Below are 23,280 nucleotides of genomic sequence, written 5' to 3' on the forward strand. Positions count from 1 at the left end.
TTTATTTTCAACATTCCTATATTCCCCCAAATGACATCTCTTTGTGTATTGTGGGGAAGTGTTGAAATGCTGTTGTTCGGTCTGGGTGAGTTTTTCGTCAGGATGACATCAGCGCAGGAGAATGCCTCAAATCCCTGGATATTATGGAGAGAGAACAACTGTTTGTTTTGCCAGTGTTGTTGTTTATTGGAGCTGCGGACTCTCGCCTCCCTTTTCCTCTCTCTCTCTCTCTCTCTCTCCTTCGCTCTGTCTCTTTTAGCCTCTTTCCAGATCTCTTGCCTCATCTCTGCTTCTCACACACTCTTGTCTTGTTTTGTCCCAAACAGATACACATATGCGCAGTACATGTTATGGTGGCTACAAGCGAGGGCAGTGTGTGAGGCCTTTATTTGGAGCTGTGACCAAGTCAGAGTGCTGCTGTGCCAGCACTGAGTACGCCTACGGAGAGCCCTGCCAACCTTGCCCGCCACTAAGCTCTGGTACGGCCATTCAAATCACTCCACCCTTTACACATATGGAGCCACCTCCTGCTGCCTGACACACACATACACACACTCTGTTTGGGTTTAATTCAAAACACACCTGTCAAAGTCAGGATGGCCAGATGAAATTCCTCGTCTTCTCTGACATACCCGCCTGGATTTCATAAATGACAGAATAGTCACGGCTAACTTGTTTGACAGAGACGCCCACAGTCAGGAGACATTGACAGCCTCAACACAAGCGCACACATACACACACACATCATCCAGTCACTTCTCATTAGTCCTTTCCAATTAAAGTTTCTGTATCAAAAGACGCCAGAGCTGCACCACATTAAGGAGATGGTTTTATATACATCTCAGCTAAATGAGAAAGCATGGAAATGGATAATGACATGGTATTAAATGTTCTGCTTTGAGATTTTTTGGATTTTGGCAAATGTGATACTTTCTCAGACGCTGTTATTTTTTCTTTTTTGTCAACCAAACTGTGCTGTTTGTGTGTTTCGTTGCAGCTGAGTTCCTGGCTCTGTGCCCCAATGGCATTGGCTTAAGTGGTGATGCAAGAGGTAACCAAAGCAAGCTTACAAAGAAACTGAGCAGAGCCATATAAATTGGATGTGGTTATTACTTTTTTTCCTACTGCGACATTTAACAGGTTCTTCTTTGCCTTTCCAGATATTAACGAGTGTGCCCTTGATCCGGACATTTGCCAGAATGGAGTGTGTGAGAACATGCTGAGGACATACAAATGCACATGTAATGAAGGCTTTGAGGTAGACCTGACAGGCAAAAACTGCATTGGTAGGTGAACTGCTCTTTAATTTCCTTGTCCTCTTTGAAAATTAAAGTGAACGCCCCTCATATAAAAAGCTAGTTTGAGGTGAGTAATTGTGTGGCTCTCTCTGTGTTTTTCCTCAGATATTGATGAGTGTCTGATGAACAGGCTGCTGTGTGAACACGGTCTGTGCCGAAACACACCAGGCAGTTTTACATGTCAGTGTCCCAAAGGATACATCTTCAATCCTCACACAGATGTCTGCGAAGGTCAGAGACTCAATTATTCTGTTGTCACTCCATCTATTGTTCGTCTGCTATGTCAGATTGATAAGAGATGGCCAATGTGAAAAAAAAAAATGGTGTTTATTTTTGTCTCCGACAGATGTGGATGAGTGTCTGTCCAGCCCATGTGTCAATGGAGAATGTAGGAACAGCCCAGGGTCCTTTGTGTGTTTGTGTTCAGTCGGCAGTTCGCTGGACAGCACTGGGCTGGAGTGTATAGGTGAGAGAGCATCCTGTTATTTGAATTTGATATTATCGAAACATTACTTTAAATGGCAAATGTTGATTTTTTTTCATCACCAGAATAATTTCAAAAATATATGACACTATGATTTATTCAAACCTATAGTTATTTAATAGTGTCAGTTATAAAAAATAGTCCAATATGGCTTAAAAGAAGAAGCATTTTCCCTACTTTTTACTTACACAAAGAGGCTCTCTAGCTTCAAGTTTAAAGTCCCAGTGACACTGAAATTAGAGGGTCTTTTGCTTTTGTACTGTAACATATTTCTAGGTAAAATAGAATATTTGAGTGGGGTACAGTTGCAAAAGGGATTTAAATCAGAACCTTCACATATGATTGGACCGCTAAAAAAGAAAGCAGGCTTTGGTTTTAGCGCAGTACGAAGATATGGGGGACTTTTGGCTCAATGAACTCCTTCCTCGCCATTAGATCAGGAGGAAGACAAGGGAGAAATGAATGAATTAGACCTCCGCCATATTGTTTTGGAAATGAAAGCAAGGGTTTGGCCCACTGATATCCAAACACATATGTCTTTCTATCTCTCTCCATATTCTCTGTTAGCTCCTACAACCCACAGTGAAGTGCATTTTTATGTGACTGATGCAACTAACAAGTCACCTCAAGTCTCATTTAATTGGATAAACTTTTGTAAACACGCCCGAGTGCCGCATGAGTCTTCAAACCTCAAACAAAACTGGAAAAAAGCCAGTGATTTTGATGTGAAGATACTTTGTTACTGATTTCTTAACCTATATGTTGCATGTAACAAGAGATAAATGATCAATCAACACAGGGACACAATAAAACTAGGAAAACGTATTTTTAGTTTCACTTGGTCTTTAACAGTACAGCAGCTCAGTCAGTAACTACATTAAACAATGTGATAAGAACTGGGTCGAATGCCCGGTACCAGCACTGTCCCCATTACAGTTTGGCAAAATACAGCCAACATTTGGAACACTTGAATGAAATGAGTGCATAATGAAGCCTGGAGAAACTGGTTTTCATATCTAGGGCACATTGACTACTATTACATAAGCCAAATAGCTTTCTCTTTTGTTTTTAAAATAGCTGTGGAGATTAATTAAAGGTTAGATTAGCAATAGACCTGCAATGATCCATTGATTAATCATTTTGGTTTATTGACAGACAATTATTTTGGCAGCTATTTTGATCCAATAATAGTTTTGGCATTTTTTTTAATGCAAAAAAGCCAAACATGAACTATTTTCATGCTTCTTAAGTGTGGAAATTTGATGCTTTTCTTTGTCAAACATGATAATAAATTAAAGTTTTAAAGACGTGAGATTAAAGACGTCACCCTTGGAAATTAAACACAGGGCATGACAAAAAGATTAATCAAGAAAATGGGCAGAAAAATTGATAATGACTTAAGTCGTAGCCTTAATTTAATAATTAAATACAGACTTTTGGCCTCAAACAACATGTCCTGACATACAGTAAGTGCCAGACCAGTCTGCGTTGACTCACATGTTATTTCATTCCATATAATCGAATATCTAGTAACAATGAGGCTTGTCTAATAAAAACAGAGACAACTAAGAGCACCTGCTGGCTGAAGATTGTCGATACTCGCTGTGAGGTCAACATCAACGGGGCTACACTGAAGTCCCACTGCTGCGCTACACTGGGAGAAGCCTGGAACAGTCCATGTGCCAAATGTGAAAAAGGTGAGAACATCAACATGGACCTTTTATTCCACATCTTAGTAACTGCTCTGACTGACATTGTATTATGTGTTCTTCTTTTTCAGATCCAATTTGCGGTAGGGGCTTCGCTAGAGTCAAGGGGAACGTCTGTGAAGGTAAGGCATGTTTTGATGGACTTATGTTTCATTTGAGATCATGTCAAACACTTGACCGGTTTCTTATGTTGTTTCTCCTCTGCTAACTATCAGATGTGGATGAGTGTCAAGTGTTTCCCGGAGTGTGTATCAACGGGAAATGCGTCAACACACCAGGTTCCTTTTTCTGCCAGTGCCCTCCAGGAATGACTGTTGATGTCAGCGGCAGGACATGCATTGGTGGGTACCGAATATATATGTTTTCCACATGATGTCATCTTACTGTCTTAATGCCCTGTCTTAAATGTATATTTTATACTGTTTTATACTCACATCATCCCAATCCTTGCCTCTTTCCATTGGCTCCCTGTTGGTTTTAGAGCTGATTGTAAGATTTTACTGATCACTTTTAAAGCTCGTTTAGGTCTGGCCCCAAGTCACACAAATGTTCACCCCTTATGATCCAGTTCACAGCCTTAGATCCTTGGGTGAGGGCCTTCTGGCCGTTTCAAAGTTGAGGCTTAAAACTAAAGGTGCCTTTGCCATCAGGACCACTCGGCTTTGGAACAACCTTCCCAAGGAGATAAGGCTCGCAGATCCAGTGGCTACTTTAAAATCACCTCTCAAAACCCATTTTTATAGACTTGCTTTCATATGATGCCATCTATTTTAATTTGTCATCTATTTTGTTTTCTCTATTTTAATTAATTAATTTCAGTTTGTCTTTTAATTAACTTTTGATTAACTATTTTATTCTGTCTCAATCGTATTTAATTCCAATATTAGTACTATTGTTTCTGTGCTTACTGCTAATATTTGAATTGTATTTACTCAAATTGATATTGGTTGTTGTTGTTATTTTTGTTTTGTAATTGTTTCTCCCTTGTTTAATTCCACTTTAAATTTTGTCTGGCATTAGTTTAGCATTAAAGTCTGGCTCTTATACTTATGTTGCCTCTGCAAGAAACCGTTCTTGCTTTTGCTTTGTCTTGTCTGTCAAAGCACTTTGTAAACTCTGTTTTTAAAGGTGCTACATATATATAGTTATTATTATTATTATTATTATCGTTATTATTATTATTATAATATTAGTAATTGAGGCTCAATACTTTTGGTATCTTATATCAAATACTTGTGTGACTTACAGACCTGCGTATGGAGCACTGCTACCTCACCCATGAGGACGAGCGCTGTGGGACTCCCATCTCAGGGAAGCAGCGTGTGGACGCCTGCTGCTGCTCAGTGGGTGTCGCCTGGGGCCCTGAATGTGATGAATGTCCAGAGAAGGGCACTCCAGAATATACCCAGCTCTGTCCTCGGGGCCCAGGCTTCTCACACAGAGGCGACTTCATCAATGGCAGACCCTTCCTCAAAGGTACCTATACCCTCCACTGACTACAAATACTGACATGAGTTGTTTCATCAAAGTTTCTCACCTGTTTGTATCCCTCTGATCTACACCTTAGATATAAATGAATGCAGGATGATCAACACCCTGTGCTCAAATGGAAGGTGTAGAAACACCATCGGCAGCTTCCGTTGCCGCTGTGATAACGGCTATGCCCTGGACTCAGACGAGAGGAATTGCACTGGTGAGTAGCACTAAAGCAATTAGCCATTTAGTCCCCAAAGAAATGTATCAACAAGGTAATAATTAATGCATCTTTGAAGTAATTCATGCAAAAAATGTCCAATATCTGCTGGTTGGAGAGTCTCAAACATGAGGATTTGTTGATTTTCTCTAAACCTGAAGTCAGACAGAATTGACAGCTCTTTGCTCCATTTCCATCTTTAGTCTGACATTGCCTAAAACTCTAACTGATTTTCATGGGAAAGGGGGATTCAATTTTTTTCTAACTTATCATTAGTGACTCAAATGTCATTTTGAGTCCGCACTGATGTGTAGTCATGCCAACATACTGGTTTGCCGGGGTTTTAAGAATGGCACACAGCAAAGAAGAACTAACTGATGTCAGGGAGTACAGAAAAGATGTGTCAATTTGGAGCAGCCTCAGTAGCAGCGTCTTTCTTGTCTATAGCGCTTGTTATTGTTGTTATCACTCCTTATTAGTTTCTAGTGCATTGCTTGACAAGTGCATGACAATGGCGTAAGTCCCGCTCGTGTCGCTGATTGGCTAACCAAGTCTCCATGTGGCACTGATGGGCCATTTTTTATTTTAACTGAGAATAGCTGTTCCATGTCACACTGCCAGGTGAATCAGTCAGCTCAAACTGGGGGGTGGGTGGATTCAAAAGTCTGGACTGTTTAAATTTTTTTTTTTTTTGATATAATTGTAAACTCAGTTTTTAGGGGTTTGGGGCAATTTGAACAAGAAACCTATAAAATGAAAATTGTGACAGGCGTAAAGCACTATTTTCTTACATTTTATAGACCAAACAACAAATTGATTATTAAAATACTTGACACCTGAACAGAAAAATAATAATAAAAAATAATAATTAGTTGCAGCCTTACTGGTGAGTACAACACTCAAGAGTTTATTACCAGTACAGAGTGGTTCTAATAGTGATACCAGTATCAGAAATGCCTCTAATGAGGGATTCGGCCAAGGCCAGTACGCGAGTCTATGTATAGATCTGAAACCACATAACTTATAAATAAACTTTAATGTTGTTTTACATTCAGCTAAAATGGCAGATTTCCTGCAAATCGATTATTCTGTGTGACTCTAAAACAGTAGCCTACATATCAAATTGTGCTGCTCAGCCACTGCCAACTAATGTATTAGAGCAGCGGAGAAAAGTTGTTTTTCGGTACATAGTGTAACTTTTTGCCATTAGCAAAATGTCAGATTAAATGATAGTTTTATGGCATTCTTTTCTGTATTTGTTAATATTTCACAAAAGGTAACCTGAGCTATGTTGCACAAAAATGATAGCAACAGTCATATATACAGCTTTTATTTATTTATTTATTTATTTATTTATTTAACCCCACAGTATGGGTTTTGGACTCGGTATTGACTGAAAATGCAAATTCAGGAATCTGAATCAGTATCGCTAAGAAAAAAAAAGGCCATCAGAACATCTCTACTCTTTAGCAATTGGCTGTTCACACACTGCCAGTAATTTAAGAGCTGAAACACATGCAGCTGCTATTTTTGGCTGGGATGTTTGCTTCATATCTCTCCTCCATTGTATCTGTACAAGTCTAGCCATTCTTCATCAGTCCCCCTCTCTGAATCCCCCTGCCAACACTAATCACAGTAAAGTGGTGTAAAGCCATTGCCTACATTCAGCTCATTCAGTCTAATGGGAGTCTGGCGGCTCTGGACTTGTTGGAGCCGGTCCCTGCAGTCTGGTTAGCTGCATTACAGCTCTGTTGAAATGTGCACACATCATTTTAGGTTTAAATGCCTGTGCCATGGCTTTATTCTGAAATAATTTATAGGCTCTTAGTAAGTAAATGATATCTGGGACCTTTTAACCCCATATGAGTGAGATCCCAGCCCAGAGTCTTTCTGTTGAGTGTTTCAAAATGTGGATTAAATTCAAAAGGGATCAGGCCTTTAGCTTTCGACTTTGGAAGAATCTGATTGAAGAGTTTAATCCTGTGTTATAGTCTGTCTTTCATGTAGTAATCTTTGGTAAATATTTTGTGCTTTTGAACTTTGTTTGTCTTACATTTATATATAGCTTCTTCGCTACTTATCTCAGAGTCGAAAATCTCTGCAAAAACTTAATTTTTTTTCATGTCAGGTTTTTTTTTATTCATATCTCTCTATTATAAAAATGAATACAGGTAGCTCTCCAAATGTTTTTCTCTGCAGGCATAAATGATAGTGCTGTTTTAAAGAGAAGTTCCACCATGCTGAATCTTGTTGCTTTCCTGTCTTGTAGACATCGATGAGTGCCACATCTCCCCAGATCTGTGTGGACAAGGGAAGTGTATCAACACACCAGGAGATTTTGAATGCGAGTGCTTCGAAGGATATGAGAGTGGCTTCATGATGATGAAAAACTGCATGGGTGAGTGACAAATCCCTTCAAAACTGTGAAAAAACAAAACACGCACATCCCAGTGTGTCCCAAGTGGGTGTTGGATATTGCAGAGTAGAAAGAAATAGATCTGCACACCACACACATCTGCAACATTTAATTTTAATTTCTGTATAACCATAATGCCTGTACAAGTCATATGATATATTTCACCAAAAAATCATCATTAAATGATAATAAAGAATACATTATATGAGTATGAGCATATGAGTATATGAGCAAAAATGTACGAATTGAAAATATTGGCATAAAAAAAAGTTTATATACAAATCATGTATCCCCTATAAGTATAGTACTTTATACAGGTCTCCAGATTAAAAGCCATGATGTATATACAAAATGCATATAAAAACAATTAATATGCCACAATAGCTGCAAATCAGTGGTTGCAATGCAATGCAAAATACATTTCAGTATTACGCATAGACATAAATTCAAGCCACATATATGTTAAAAAAGTGAGTGATGAATCCTCACGCACCAACCACTCCTAAAAACACAAACGTTTAATCTTTGCTTTAGCTGGCGATGATTTGGTACAGTTACATGCAGAGGCAGCACTCTTTCATATGAAATCATTTAGTCTGTGAGGACATGGATGAGAAACTCGATCCATGCAACAACTGCTCTCACAGACCCTGTTAAAGTGGTCGTAAAGGTCTCCAAATACAGAGAAGACCGGCCACACGACCCCGGTCCTAATCACAACCCAGCCGTCTCCTCCAAGCTCCCTCTTGGGCCGTAAGCTCTGGATGAGGTGCTTTGGCTAACATGCCAGACCTGGAACTCACTGTTTAGATGGCTGATGTAATCTGAAATTTGCAAGCTGTGTGCGTTTGTATATGTGTGTGTGTGTGTGTGTGTGTGTGTGTGTGTGTGTGAGAGAGCGAGAGAGAGGAGAATTTAACAGACTTTATTTAAACCCCTGTGGGGTGTTGAAAGGGGTCTAGTCTGTGTAGCCCAAGTGTCGTCACAATCACAAAACTGCTCCATAAAGTCTTAAAAGATAATTGTTCTTCATTACATACTTGACCTGAATGTGAGGAACACACAATCAGCTGCCCAGCAAAATTATTTTTATGTGCAGCTAAGTCCTAAAGTTCTGCCGTCTGTGAAAATACTTAATACTCTGTTTCTGTCCTGGTCTGCCTTTGACGCCGTTTGATTAAATTTTTGGGAGAAATCATACACACAAAATGGAGAGGCTCAATACTTTTGTTGGCTTCAAGCTGTCATTAGACCAAAATTGGCGCGTCACATTTACTTGCAGGCTGTGGCAAAAAAAGCAGCCAGGACTGGAAATAATGTGGGCAGGGTTGCAGTCATAAGCTGCTGGTACTGAAGGGGCTAGCAGGCTAAAAAAAACAACAAGTAGACGCTTATTTTCTTTATTTAGTCGTCAGTTCTTCGCATCACTGCCAACCATAGAGCTGCTGCTTGTATTCTTTCACCATGCAGTTACATAAACAAGGAAAAACTCCCCAAATAAAGTCCCACTATCTCCTTTTAAGTGGTCTCTCACTGTTTTGCAGGTCAAAGTGTAACCAAAATCAAACCGGTGATTGATGACAGGCGAAACAAATATTTGCAGAGACTGAACTCTAATATCTCCTTGTCTGCTTGTGTGTTCTCCCGCAGACATCGATGAGTGTGAGAGGAACCCTCTGCTGTGCCGTGGAGGCGAGTGTGTAAACACGGAGGGCAGCTTCCAGTGTGTGTGCCCCGAAGGACACGAGATCGCACCCGATGGGTCGGCCTGTCTAGGTGAGTGATGAGGTCATCGGAGAGATTTGGTGGTCAAATTCTGAACTTTTTTTTCTTTCTCTCTTTTGCCCTTTTCCTCTTCTTCTGCGCCTCAGAATGTAGCTTCTCCTCTTATCTTTCTGAGAGATGAAAGAAAGACAAAAAGGGTGAAAAGACGTTCAGTAAGTCCAGACGCTGTCACACAGGAGACAGTTCGAATGACAAATTAGCTCTGGATCATCCCCTTCCATCTGCCTCTCTTTCTACCTCTGTGTGTGGGCTCACTGGGGCGCTGTGTGAGGTGCAAGTTTGTCAGGTCCGCGTGTTTTAGAGCTCCAATGACTAATTCATGTCAACTATTGAATAAATTGCTAACTAATTGAATTATCGATTAATCTGCTTTAGTAATTTGATAAGCAAAAAAAGGTCCAGACTCTTTGATCCCAGCTTCTTAAATGTGGATTTTTGGGGTTTCTTTACTCCTTTATGACAGTAAACTGAATATCTTTAGGTTTTGGACAAAACAAGACATTTGCGGACATCATTTTAGGCTTTGGGAAACGCCTTTGGACATTTTTTTCGCCATTTTTTGACATTTTCTAAACATGTTTTACATTTTACAGAGAAGCAATGGATTAATCTAGAAAACAATCAACAAATTAATCAACAATGAAAATAATCATTCGTTGCAGCTGTACAATGTTTTTTGTGTTTTTTAAGACTCGGTCCACTTGGATCTCAAACATAGAGAAATAAAAAAAGACTTTATTAGTAGAGTTATTATAGTTATCTAGTAAAACAGTACTTTAATTTGTACTGTTAAATATTTTATTTGGGTCTTTAATACAATTCTTATTTCTTTGATTGTATTGTGCTGTAGCTTTTACTTTTTAGGTATTATTTTGTTGTAGACCTTTATTCTGAAATTTCTGTTTTTGAGCTATAGCATCCTTTAAAGGCGGGCTTTTTATGTGTCCAGCTCTCATTGGATGATTGACGTTGAGCTTCAGCCATCTTGTTGTGTATATAAAAGCACTTTTTTACCCATTCTTTACAATGTCTAAATGAAGAATGAAACATGTGGGGTGAATAACAAGCAGACTCCTCCAGGAAGTCAGTTTATGTTTATTTATTTTTACATTTTGGTTGCTTGAGCACCTAGATGACTAGAGGAGTAGCAGCACTATTTCCACAAGTACAAAAGAAGTCCCTGACTTTCCGTGCTTTCTCGAGTTTCCCACATTGAGTTTATGGTGTTAAGCTGATCATGCATTATTCACAGGGTGTCATTCTCATGACCTAATGCAATGTGTGAATGTTTCAGTCCATGACCTAATGCTCAAACACTGCCCCTCTTTATGCTCATTTATTTTCTTTATTGCCACCCAAAGTAATAAAAACAATGAAAGCGCTACAGAACACTGCCCACCTCGTCCCTTCTGAGACGATGGTCTTCATTATCTCTGGTGAAGAAACAAGCTGAAGTGCTAAAACGATTAAAATGACAATAAACTTCAGTTATACTTCAAATTTCACACAGATGGGTGTGATACAGCGTGTTTAATGACGTCAGATTCCTTGTTGGACTGTCCCATTTATCACCATTAAATCCATCATTGAGTCTATCATGAAACATCTGTCAAAGTTTTACTTGACCGCTGATGAGTGGTCTAAACTGAAGCTCTAATGGTTGCAATTAAGAGCGGGTGTAGACCTCAAATATTATCAATTAGTCAATCGACATAAAATTAAAAGGCAGCCATTCTGATAATGAATAATTGGTCTGTCATTCTTCACTAAAAACTCAGAAAATTGTTGGTTCTGATTTTTTCAAATGCGAATGGTTGTTTTTTTTCCAGTCTTTTGTATTGTTAAACTCAATAACAACATGTTTTACACTGTTGATCAGACAAACAAGGAATTTATATATATTATATATAATAGTCAACAGATTGATCAATAATTAAAATAATCGTGGCACCAGTCATAGGTCGGCGCCTTGCTAAATAGTACTTTGAAGGTAAAAGATATTGTAATATAAAATATTGAAATGTTGTGTAATCTGTCAGTCAGCAGCAACCATGTAAGTGTTAGCTGACAAAACGAACAACAATGTCGGCCTGCCGAGCAAAAGCCACGGTAGCTTTCCTAGTTGACAAACAATGGCTTACATGACCAGTGATGTTAAAAATAGGATTTTATGTAAGCCTAAATTACATTCAGTAGTTCTCTATTTTATCAATCTCCCTTGCCTTGTTTGTGTTTACATATGGGCCATGTGGCTGTTGTAATGTAAATGCTGCTCTCTGTTGGATAAGTCGCTGGATCTGCCAGTCATGATGACTGTCAAATGGTGTGCAGACTTGGCCCACTCTGCGCACCACAGCTGTACACTGGTGTGGTAATGGTGCTGACCCACATATTTCATTTACTCCATCCTGACTTGCATTTTATATTCAGAGATTTAAAACCATCATACATATATGCTGCTGGTACCTTCAGCTTTAAAAATGTAGACTGTCCTTATCATTTCCATGTCAGTTGTGTGTAAAAAATGTGCTTTGTTCTTTCACAGACATCAATGAATGTGATCTGAGTGACAGACTGTGCAGGAACGGCCAGTGTGTTAATATGATCGGCCGCTACCAGTGTTCCTGCAACACGGGATACAAATCTACAGAGAACAGACTGGAGTGTGTTGGTGTGTATTGAACGTATTACTTACTGTTTCTTTTCGGAGATGTTCCTTTTGTTTTTATTGAGGTGATCTAGAGGTTGAACGTAAGCAATATGTGTTTTTTCTGCCTCCCAGACATTGACGAGTGCACAATTGAGAACGGTGGCTGTGAGACTTTCTGCACCAACTCAGAGGGAAGCTATGAGTGCAGCTGCCACAGTGGCTACGCCCTGATGCCTGATCTGAGAAGCTGCACTGGTAAGTAGTTCTGCTGTTTCTTTGTCTGTCATGCTGTCATAATGCTGGTATACCAAGCTTCAGATCGTTCTGAATACTCCAACAGATTTTTCCACTTTTGAGACAAGCTGACGTCAGCTCATGATGATTTTCTTTACACAGTCGTCCGTTTCAGCCACAGGTGCTTACGTTATGCTAACATCGGGGCATGTAGCTACATGTACATCCTGATACACATTTAGTTAATTTCTCCCCAATTTCAGATCATATTTTTTCTAGAAAGTGTCTGGTTTTAAGATTTTGGTTTAAAAGCTTTTATTGGTTATTTTTCATGGTAGACAGTAAAGTGAGTACAAGTGTGCCAGCACAGACAGTATTTTGAACATTCAAGTTTGTTCTTATAGGGACCTTTAATACAAGTATGAACCAAAAAAAAGAGCATTACAAGTTCCCTTTAAATGCACTTTGGCTGTATTCATCAAAATGTGGCAACTAAGGAAAACTGCCTTTTAATGATGGGTTTCAGTCGTCAGAACATTTTCTAAAGACTGCACATGTGGTAGTGTTACAGAAGTAATTTAAAGGTTGTGTTTTGAGGGAGACATGATTTAAGAGGAAACCTGGTTTATGGAGAGTCGCTGCTGTTATTTGACTGGCACGTGTTCAAAGAAAATATACATTGGTGGACAAATGTGAAGACTGACCATTTCTTATTACGTCCAAAATGTCACTAAATAATATTAGATGGTGCTTATTGGTGATAAATTATTGCCATTTCTCAGTCATAAGATGTTCTTTTTGACCATGACAGTAGGCTTCATGTGTTGTTTATGTTGTCTGTGATTTGTCTTCCTTTAATTACCGAAAACAGATATACAGACAGAGATCAAGGCAGTACAAGGGTTAGTTTTTTTTGCAAACGAAGAGCTGGAAATTACTTCACCATAGCTCAGCATAACATTCATTTTATTGCACCAGCTGTGTCCTGAATTGACCTTGCAGATTTAGTTAATGAACTTGTATCCTGCCCTGTTTAGGAAAGTATAGGCTTTTAAAACTGCATGGTAAATTATACCTTAACATAAGCCTGCATTACTAACAACTATTACTGTCCTCTACACTTTGTCTGCTCCCTTTTCATTTCTGACACACCTCTCTATCTTCAATCTTCAGATATTGATGAGTGTGAGGAAAGCCCAGACATCTGTGACGGAGGCCAGTGTACCAACACCCCCGGGACGTACCAGTGTCTGTGCTTCGACGGTTTTATGTCATCTGAGGATATGAAGACCTGCCTGGGTAACGGATGCCCATTTTATGCCCGAAATGAAAACACTGCAGCAGCTACACCCTTGCTTATTAGATCCAGGGGTTTTTACAGAGATTTACTGAAACAACATAATGATCATCTTAAAGGTTATCCAAGATATGAGTCACGAGAATAAGACTTAATGACTCAGATCTATGAGTCTGTTTGTGTACGAGAACAGAGTCTAATGTTGTTGTTGTTGATTTACAAGACGGTGAACATTGTGTTAGTTGGGTCGAGCAGGGGAAGAATGCGTGACATTTAGACGTCTGGTTCCACTGAGTGAGAAAACAAAAACCTGCCATCAATGATGTCAGGACTTCTAAATGGTTCTGCAAACACATACTGTCTTATTGCTGTATTTTATAAAGTTAAACACACTTTAAAGCCTTTATATAGTTTGTGATGTAATTCCTCTGTGACTCACGTACATAAATCACAGCCTATCAAAACCTGTGTGGCAGGTCGAATCAACAAAAGCTAATTTGGTTTTATTCATTGTCATGAACTCTTCCTTTATTGTAGCCGTGTTTAGAAAATTAACATTCTTGCCCTGTCTTTGTTCCACTCGTCTTCTTCCCTCCCTGTCTAGATGTGGATGAGTGTGAGCTGAATCCAAACATCTGTCTGAGTGGGAGCTGTGAAAACACGAAGGGATCCTTCATCTGTCACTGTGATCTTGGATACTCTGTCCGCAAGGGCACCACAGGCTGCACAGGTGAGCGAAACAAACACACACACTGAGCATTCCTACCCACAACAAAACATCCTGTCAGTGGAAGAACGAGGATGTGAGTGAAAGGATGGTGAGTCAGTAGAGGGCTGCTGCTGATTAAGTAGTGGAGGAGGTGTGTGTGTGTGTGTGTGTGTGTGTGTGTTTGCTGAATTACAGGAGTGAGAGCAAGAGAGAGGTGAGAAATGAGAGGATACAAGGAGAATGTTGGGCTAACCAGAAGCAGCTATAACATTACTCACCCTCATTCAAGAGCTCCTGTCTGACTTGACGAGAAACACGCTCACAAACACAAATACGTTAACACACACATGCTCACATGTACAAGCGGCAACAGCAGCAGGAGCAGTGAGATCACTATCTTCTGTCAGATGCATGCATCTCATTGCACCTTTGTTTATTCCTTTGTTTCTCTTTCATTAAGTCTAGTTAAACATTACGTGATGGTTGGAAGAGTTCTGCAACACGTAATCACCTGAAACTGGTCCAGAACACATAAATACAAAGTCCAACCGGCTGGTCGAGTCCTCTTGCTCTCCTGGACTCACTTCTTGTCTAGCCAGAGTTAAGTCAGATTTATATGTCCACTTTAAAAGTTTCGAATTGAAGGCTAGTTTGGTCAATGATCTTAATCTGCCCTCTTCTTGCAAAATGAGTCAGACACACAGTCAGCAGCAGCACGTCTTCCTCCAGACGCAAATAAACAGCTTTTTCTGAAGTATGATTCAGTCTCACTCACTCGTACTCTTGCTCATTCTAATCTCATTAAAATGTCCATACAGTATTTTCCTTGTTTTGAGAAAGCTGGGGTCGCAGCAAAGCAGCCGGTTCTGATTCACAGGTTTGGAATTTCAGCTTGAGAATACCAGAGAACCAAAACACTCATTCCTCTTAGGCAGGCAGGATGTCTTGTTATAGACAAACCTGCTACTCTTTTTTTGGATTGGATCCCTTATAATCCCCAATATATTCAGATGAAAAATGCATAAGAAATTGGTTGCCATTGTCCAAATTCATTATGTGACCACGTTGGTATGCATGGCCTAAATCCTCTTGCGTGTGTGTGAGTGTTAATGAGTAAATGGTGCTCTCAAACCCAGATCTGATCCAGCTGTTGATGAAGCTCCCACAAGATATATTTCTCTGTTTTATTCCACAACACTGGGACCTCAGTGGGCAGGGTGTGAGTATTTGTATGTACACTTAAGTACTTTTGTGTCTTTGCGTGTGTTTTGGAAAGTTAGGACTGGGTGGGGATCTACTGGGGGAGTTTACAAGGCTGGGAATGTCTTAGCTTTAAGGAACGGATCAGGGTGAATAAGGGCTTATAAGTGTGTTGACGTTATCATGTTTCAGCTAAATGACAAAACTGTAAAACAATATGAGCAATTAAAACAAAACTATGTAACTTAAAAAGTATATCCCATCTCCAAAATTGCTATTTTTCAGTAATTAGAAACAATACAGTGTTTTTAAAATGATCTAGTAGAGATGGGAAGTTTAATCACAAGCTTTTTTAAAATACATTTCAATGGTTGAGAAGCGGTAAAACCCGTTGATAGATGTAGAGAGGGACCAGTAGAATTAATTTATGAAAAAAATGAAAATAGTGAAATGTGGAGCTACGAGGTTTGTGCCCGACAATAACAATATGGTGGCTAATGTCAACAAATTTGAGCTTGACATCACTGAGTCAGGCCTGGATGTATGTATGTATGTATAATGAGGATAATTTGATAGGAACTGGATTCAGTGTTGGAGCCGGGGCCCCATTTATTGCAATGAAATTTGCTCAGCAGCGCATGAACCAAAAGAAGTTCAGCTGCAATATATATAAAATGACCTGGACGATCGACGCTGCCTCTGCATTGCGTGGACTATAGAGCAGGCGCATCAGAGACTTCCGCTGGCCAAACATCTTACTTTCATTTAAGTGCTCTGCTAACTTGAATCGGGATAAAATGATTTAAATGTGCAGCTCTGGTAGACTTTCAAAATGTTATTGGACCAAATGGATAAAATCCCAATAGTGAAAAAGTCATTTTGGTTTCAAAACTTTGATGCCAATTTGACATACTGGCATCACAACTTCTGAATCTGTCAAGTGATACCATATCAAAAAAAAGACTTGTTCTATTTTTTTAGTGTCACAACCCCCACAAAATGACCCATTTCACTATTTGCTCTATTTAGTCCGATAACATTTCAGAGGTCTAGAAGAGCCTTTTGTAGTCTGTCTTTCATGTAATGTCTTACTATCACTATTTAATGGTTCATACTTATTCTCTATATTTTTTAAGATTCATTTTTGCTTATTTCATATGTTCTTGTGTTTGTTTCTGCAGTCAAAATGTAAAGCACTTTGAATTGCATTTCATTTATTTGAAAGGAAAACCGCTTGTCAGTGATTAAACAAAGTAATGGTAGAGCCTTCAAATGCAGAGAAATGAGAATATTTAATATAGTGGTATTTATATTTTCTCACTTTTTTGCATTTGGATGGCTTCTTTCCTTTGGTCTTTTGTAGCATAATTGCGATTACTGCAAGGCCAGGGTGTCAGTAGGGCAGCCATGCTATCAGGCATTTAGACTTCTAGTGAGACTGACAGACAGACAGACAGAAAGGCAGACAGATCAACAGACAGGCATTCACGTAGGCACACAAACCAGGAGACAGATACACAGCCAGGTAGGCAGATGTGTAATTCTCCCTTTTTATACTTTTTTGCCCTTTGTCTGTCAAACATTAGCTCTAGTTAACTCAGACCTCCTCTTTGACACCAGCTGTGACCGCTGACACGCTTCTCGCATGCAACAAACCCCTGTTTGCATTTTACATTTCCACATGAGAACATGTGTGTGTTTGTTGTGCTCTCCCTGTCATCAAAGGCTCGGGGAAATGATCTTTAATTCTGTCTGTAATCCAGGGAGATTCGTTTGCTCCCAGCCCTGATATTAAGCCCATCATCAAATGTAGTGTAAATATAACGTACCCTCTCCTCAGGAAGGACTGTAAACCAGCAGCGCTGATCTCTAATTGACAGTGTTTTGAATTACTACCCTCATGTAGACAGACACACAGAGAGGAGTGTGTCTCACTGGCTGATAAGTCCTAACATCTTGATCGAGTTCACAGCATGGCTTCCCCTTGATGTACAGAGACACACACACATGCACAAAGCAGTAACACTCACTCCTCAGGCTCGGGGCCAGGTATTGTGTTGGTCAGTTTTTCACAGGGTTGTTTTGGCTCATATTAGCAGGCGTCATTGTTGCAGCACCATACAGGCTTTTTCCATTGTGCCATGCAGTTGATCATGTCAGAAGGAACAAGAGCTGCAGAGCCACATTCACAGGGTCTTATCGCTGCCAGCTGCTTCACGGAGATCTGCATTGGTTACACCCTTCAGGATGTAAACAGCTTCATGGGCAGGGCAGATTTTAATAGTAGCCAATTTAATTGTTACCATTAATTGTTGTTCATTTTTTAGAATCCAGGGATGCATACATTATGTTAGCGCATATAGCGTGATATTGTTATAACCACATTATCTGTTAAGTGCCTCAATATTTCATCCATTGGCAGAGTTCAGATATAATTATAATGGTTTTGCCGTGAAGGAATGTTTATTTGTAGAGCTGGCAAATCATTGCCTTTTTATAGAAATTATATTTGGGAAAGATTACATTTCCAAAGTTGACATCTGGGGGTGGTGAGAAAACCAAACATGAGCATTAAAAGGGCCTCATATGAGCGGTGCAGTGTCTGTGGGCCTGTGGGTGAAGAGGGAAATCTTTGCCTAAAATAACCTCAGAAACACTAGTTGAGACAGAGCAGACAGAACAAGGCCTCAGCATTAGGATATCGTTCTCCCGCTTTGCCTCTTTTATTGCTCTCTGGACAGACTTGCACGATGAAAATCCAGAGACGGGGTCTGCTCATTAAACCTCCGCAGGAAGGCTATTAGTATCAGAGATCATGAGAATGTCTCTGTGCCTTCTGCTTTGAAATACATGAGTGAAGACAGTGACCCAGAAAGACTTAGTCCTGTCGTCTCCTGCTGCTGTCTTTATGCAGTTCAAACGAAGCATCAACTCACTCCACAATGCCAAGAACCCCACTGGAATGAGAATGCAGACCCAAATCATCAGACCATCAGAGCAACATCTATTTTTTCTTTACATGGCTTCTCGTTTGTTTTTGTCAGATGTCAATGAATGTGAGATCGGAGCCCATAACTGTGACAGACATGCGACCTGCACCAACACAGCTGGAGGCTTCAAATGCAACTGTGCCCCAGGATGGATTGGCAACGGCCTCAAATGCACAGGTAAACACGGTCAATAAATTACTTGATTTAAATAATATATATATAATCTGTAGTATCTGATAGAAGAATCAAACATTACTGGGATATTTTGCCGACATTCAAGACTTCAGAGGAGAGAATATCTAGTTGTTAAAGAAATGTTCGGGATTCAACACCTAAGGAAAAGGATATATATTTATTTTCCTTCTTGTCATGACAAAAAATAAAGGGGAAATACATCCATTTTTAAAATTCATACATGTTATTCATATGGTCTAACACATTCCAAAAATATTAGTAAATATGAAGAACTTTCTCCCAAATCCAAAAGCTAGGGTGCTCGAACTTAAGTTTGTGTGAACTGTGATGGGGTATAAAGTCTGGAGCTACTCCATAAAGTTAATTGGGAAAGATGTTACAGATGAAACTAAGAGCACGCAGCACTATATGGGTATATTTTCTGCTTCTGAACTGAAAAAAATACAATGGCTTTATTAGGCTAATTTAAGTTTAAAAAAAGGAAAAGAAAAACATTGTGTGGGTCTACAAAATCAGGCTCCCAGTCACTTTCTGTGGAGCAGCCACAGACTTCTGATATGACTGCTTCTCTGCTTTCTGGCTTTGACAAAGGCTAGCTCATGTTCACAAATATTGATTGAACTTTTCTAGGCCATGGAAATAATATATTGGAATTCATAAGTTAGGTGGTGTTCCTCTTTACATTTTGCTTAAGGTTGGTCTGAAATGACCCAAATCAACAATGAGGTGATCATATCAGGTATTTCCTGTGTAGCTAACATGCAAGAGCTAACAGTATTCTTTGTGCTTTATTATAATGCACAGCAACACATACAACAGTGTTTCCCCTTTAAGTGTACAGCCTGGCAGGCCACCAGGCCAACAGGAAAGCCCGACTAGACCAAAAATAAATTAAATGCCAAAAATAACGCCATTCCAGTGTTTTTTCTGTAAGCGACGGCGCACTGCAGAGAAGTGTCTGTGGTTAGTTCACTTGTCTGTGATAACAGCAACACAGTCATGTGTCTGTTGTCTAAACTGCTGAAGTCACTTAAACAGGTGAAGTGAAGATAATGTTTTCAATAGGCTAATGTGCTGACCAGTTTTGTGTTTATGCTTTTAGTAAAGTAAACCAGATAATATTCGGTCAAAACAGATCACTGATGCTGTTTTTTCTCTTACTGTTCTCTATGAAATTTACTTGTTTTTCACCACTTTTGAAGAGGGAAATAACAGGAGTAACAGGGGAACCAGGTTGATCATGGATGGGTTACTGGAGGGGCCTACTGAGCACAGGCCCAGGGGCCCAAAATGTCAGATGAATTTAGAGTGTGAAATTGTGATAGCTCCCCCTCAACCCTCAACACTGGTCTATCTGCCAGGCCGAGGCAATCAACCAAGGGGAAACATTAAGCATCTTGGTGCTGTTAATGCTTCTGTGTATTAGTCCACAACTGAAAAAAGCCCCCAACAAATGCACTATTTACCCTTGTCTGTGTAACCTCTGTTAAAAACCACAATGTCCATCTGTTTTATGGACTTAGTTAGCCTTTTTTTAAATGAAAACAATATATTTCTGAACCTTTTTTTAAGATTTATGTCTTCATTTGGAATAAATCAGCTTGTGGCTGAGTGCCACAGACATGGTAGAGTAGTCATGAAGTTTTGAGCGATGGACTAATGCATTTGGTTTTGTTATTTTAATGGCTTTTGTTAACAATTAGAAAAATATGGAATATCACCAGCTGCATCGTTCCCTCAACATTTGGATGAAGTAGAACCACCTGCAAACATGTAATTGCTTTTGGATTTTGTTTTGTTTCAGACCTGGATGAGTGCTCCAATGGGACGCACATGTGCAGCAACAACGCCGACTGTCTCAACACCATGGGCTCATATCGCTGTGCGTGCAAGGAAGGATTCACTGGAGATGGATTCTACTGCTCAGGTCACACATCCTACACCATGTTTTTGGCATTTTAAGAGATACACATATGCATTGTGTGTTTACAGACTGTGTTTGATCACCACTACAGACAGTGATGAGTGTGCAGAGAATGGAAACCTGTGTGAGAGTGGCCACTGTCTGAACCTGCCAGGAGGCTACCGCTGTGAATGTGACATGGGCTTTATCCCCACTCCTGACGGCAAGGCCTGCGAGGGTAAGACAACACAATACTTCTATTCCTGACTATCTCGGTTCCAGACTTCTGAATTGGTGCCCGCTTCCTGAATTATGTTGAGTGATTCAAAAAGGTCTGGTGTTGCTCTGGTGAATGGTTGTTTGTTTTCCTGTTTGGAGAAACAACTAACCCAAACAGATGCTGCCTTCAAATGGAACTCATGAGATAGTATTTTGGATGTGGAAAGTGCACAATATGCTCAGCATTTAAGTGGTTTTGGTTGTGAGAACATTTCGAAGAGATGGACAAAAACAATGGATTTTGCCTTGGTCTCTTTTCACATTTATTTGTTGATTTTGTTTGGTGGTTATCCCCTTTTCTGTTTTTGTGAGAGGGTTAAATTAGCAGACAAAGGCTGATGAAAACCTTGTGATCATAACATCTGCTAGTTTGTGAACGTTATGTCAGATAATCTGTTAACTCCCAATGAAATGCTGCCTGTCTCTCAACCATAATGTAGATATTTTTATTTAGCTTTTTTTATGCAGTCTACTTTTACTGGTTTTTTCACCTATTTTCACTCCCATCATCTATGTGTGTGATTGTGCAGTGTAAGAAAATATCACCGGTAACAGGACTAACTGTAAATAGCAAGTTAACATTAGTCTGCAATAGTCAGCCTGCTTACTTAGCCAGCCTCGGTCTACTTAAAGGGATAGTTCACCCAAAAATGAAAATTCAGTCACTATTCACTCACCCTCATGCCGAGGGAAAGTTGATTGAAGTTTTATGGTCCACAAAACACTGCCAGAGATTCATGGAGACAAAGCGTTTATTTAAACAAATGGTGACCAGGACTTAAAAAAAAACATAATAAAACAACAAAATGTCTCCATAGTTCTTGTGCGAGGTAATCCAAGTTTCCTGAAGCCCCAACGTGCCAAGTTATTTTGAAAAACATCACTGGCATCACATTTTTAGCCTTGTTGTAGCCTGTAGCTCCAAGTGTGGGAGCCACATTCATGTATGCACACGCTACCTGCACGGCAGTGTTTACATGTGTACACTATCTGAGTGCCAGTGTTTACATGCTACCTGGAAGTCTCCCCGACACACAGTAGTTTTAAATCTGACAAAGTGACTTGTTGCTCTCTCTCTGTGGCTAAAAATATGGCGCTATTCACATTTTTCAAAACAACTTGGCATGCCGGGGGCTTCGGGACACTTGGATTACTTTGGATAACAGTATGGAGACATTTTGTTGTTTTATTATGTATTTTTTAAACCTTTGAACCCTGGTTACCATTTGCTTCAATTGTTTGTGAGATGAGTGCAGCGCCTTTGCAACCCAAAAATAGCAGATTTCCTTCACCTGAAGTACAAACCGTGATAACATCTATAGGTGTGTCATATTCTACAGGTTGAGAGGATAAAAAGAGAGGATGGTGTATGGTGTATATGCCATCTTAGCTTTTTTAAAAATTCATCTACATTCATATGTATGTATCTTTCTATTGAAATTAGCCAAATGACTGGCAGTCGGAGGAGGAAGTCTTGACTGTGATATCTACTGTCCTCGCCCCAAGAGGTTCATTGTCATCAGACCAGAAGCCAATTTGTTCCAGGATTTGATGGAGTCTTGCACTAAAAACTTCTCTACATTGTCTTATCCTTATTAGTTGGTTCATGCTTACTTTTTGTATAAAAGCAAATATCTTTAATAATAGAGCTTGTAGGTAATCAGTGCGATCAACCATCTTTCTACCACTATTTCTGTTGTGCATTATGCAACAACCTCCGTTGATGACTCATCTTTGCTTACAATGGTTTCACCCAAAACCAGAGAAAATATGGGCTGGTTAACTAGACAGAACCAAGGTTTCAAGAATCCTGAACTTAAGTGGTTCAGGAACCAGAGCTTGTTGGGTGGCAAAGGGGTATCAGACACATGGTTGACTGGACTTATGTGCTGTCTTGACTGAATTAAACATAGCCGTCTTTCCCTAGTGTTGGTTTTATACAGTTAAGAGTGACAGTAAAGAGTGATGAAGTTGTTTGAGTTTATCTGATGCAGAAAAACTGTGAAATGGGTGAAAGGAATTCTTATTTAGAAATCTACACAAAAAAACTGATTGCTTACTGAAAGTGTAAACTGTGATTGCATGAAACTTTTATTTTCAATATAGACTGCATATATTCTCTGCAGACCTACAAAGGATACATAACATGCAGCCTGAATCTAAAAGTAATTTCTTACATCCTACTGGCTGCATGCAACTTTCAGACATATCCCTGGATTTATAACCTTCAAGATATGCTTTCATGCTATCCAGGCTGGCTGCGTTGAGGAATCCCATAGACTGTAGACCTTTTTAGGAATATCTTATGTAGCATTTCCATAAGTAGAATAAAATATGAAGTTGACGTAAGATTGTATGTAGGCCTAAATAACTAAGGAGGAGTCTTGTATGAGTCCTGAGCTGAGCTACTGTAGAGTTGACATATGAGCACATTTACG

At 39.6% G+C, this 23,280-nt stretch overlaps 1 protein-coding gene across 1 annotated transcript in view; it reads left to right on the top strand.

Moving 5' to 3' along the window:
* fbn1 (fibrillin 1) overlaps window positions 1-23,280 on the top strand; it is a 90,196-nt gene that overhangs the window by 31,034 nt on the left and 35,882 nt on the right. Inside the window, exons 16-34 of the mRNA XM_042492016.2 lie at window positions 327-479; window positions 998-1,051; window positions 1,161-1,286; window positions 1,404-1,529; window positions 1,645-1,764; window positions 3,342-3,479; window positions 3,563-3,613; window positions 3,707-3,832; window positions 4,740-4,967; window positions 5,059-5,184; window positions 7,454-7,582; window positions 9,251-9,376; window positions 11,931-12,056; window positions 12,168-12,290; window positions 13,443-13,568; window positions 14,171-14,296; window positions 18,520-18,642; window positions 20,465-20,587; window positions 20,676-20,801. Coding sequence (XP_042347950.1) covers window positions 327-479; window positions 998-1,051; window positions 1,161-1,286; window positions 1,404-1,529; window positions 1,645-1,764; window positions 3,342-3,479; window positions 3,563-3,613; window positions 3,707-3,832; window positions 4,740-4,967; window positions 5,059-5,184; window positions 7,454-7,582; window positions 9,251-9,376; window positions 11,931-12,056; window positions 12,168-12,290; window positions 13,443-13,568; window positions 14,171-14,296; window positions 18,520-18,642; window positions 20,465-20,587; window positions 20,676-20,801 — 2,376 coding nt within the window. The remainder of the gene's footprint in view (window positions 1-326; window positions 480-997; window positions 1,052-1,160; window positions 1,287-1,403; window positions 1,530-1,644; window positions 1,765-3,341; window positions 3,480-3,562; window positions 3,614-3,706; window positions 3,833-4,739; window positions 4,968-5,058; window positions 5,185-7,453; window positions 7,583-9,250; window positions 9,377-11,930; window positions 12,057-12,167; window positions 12,291-13,442; window positions 13,569-14,170; window positions 14,297-18,519; window positions 18,643-20,464; window positions 20,588-20,675; window positions 20,802-23,280) is intronic.

This window comes from Plectropomus leopardus, chromosome 1 (assembly GCF_026936395.1).
Source record: "Plectropomus leopardus strain MGB_pleo_1.0 chromosome 1, ASM2693639v1, whole genome shotgun sequence".
NCBI classification, from domain to species: Eukaryota; Metazoa; Chordata; class Actinopteri; order Perciformes; family Serranidae; genus Plectropomus; species Plectropomus leopardus.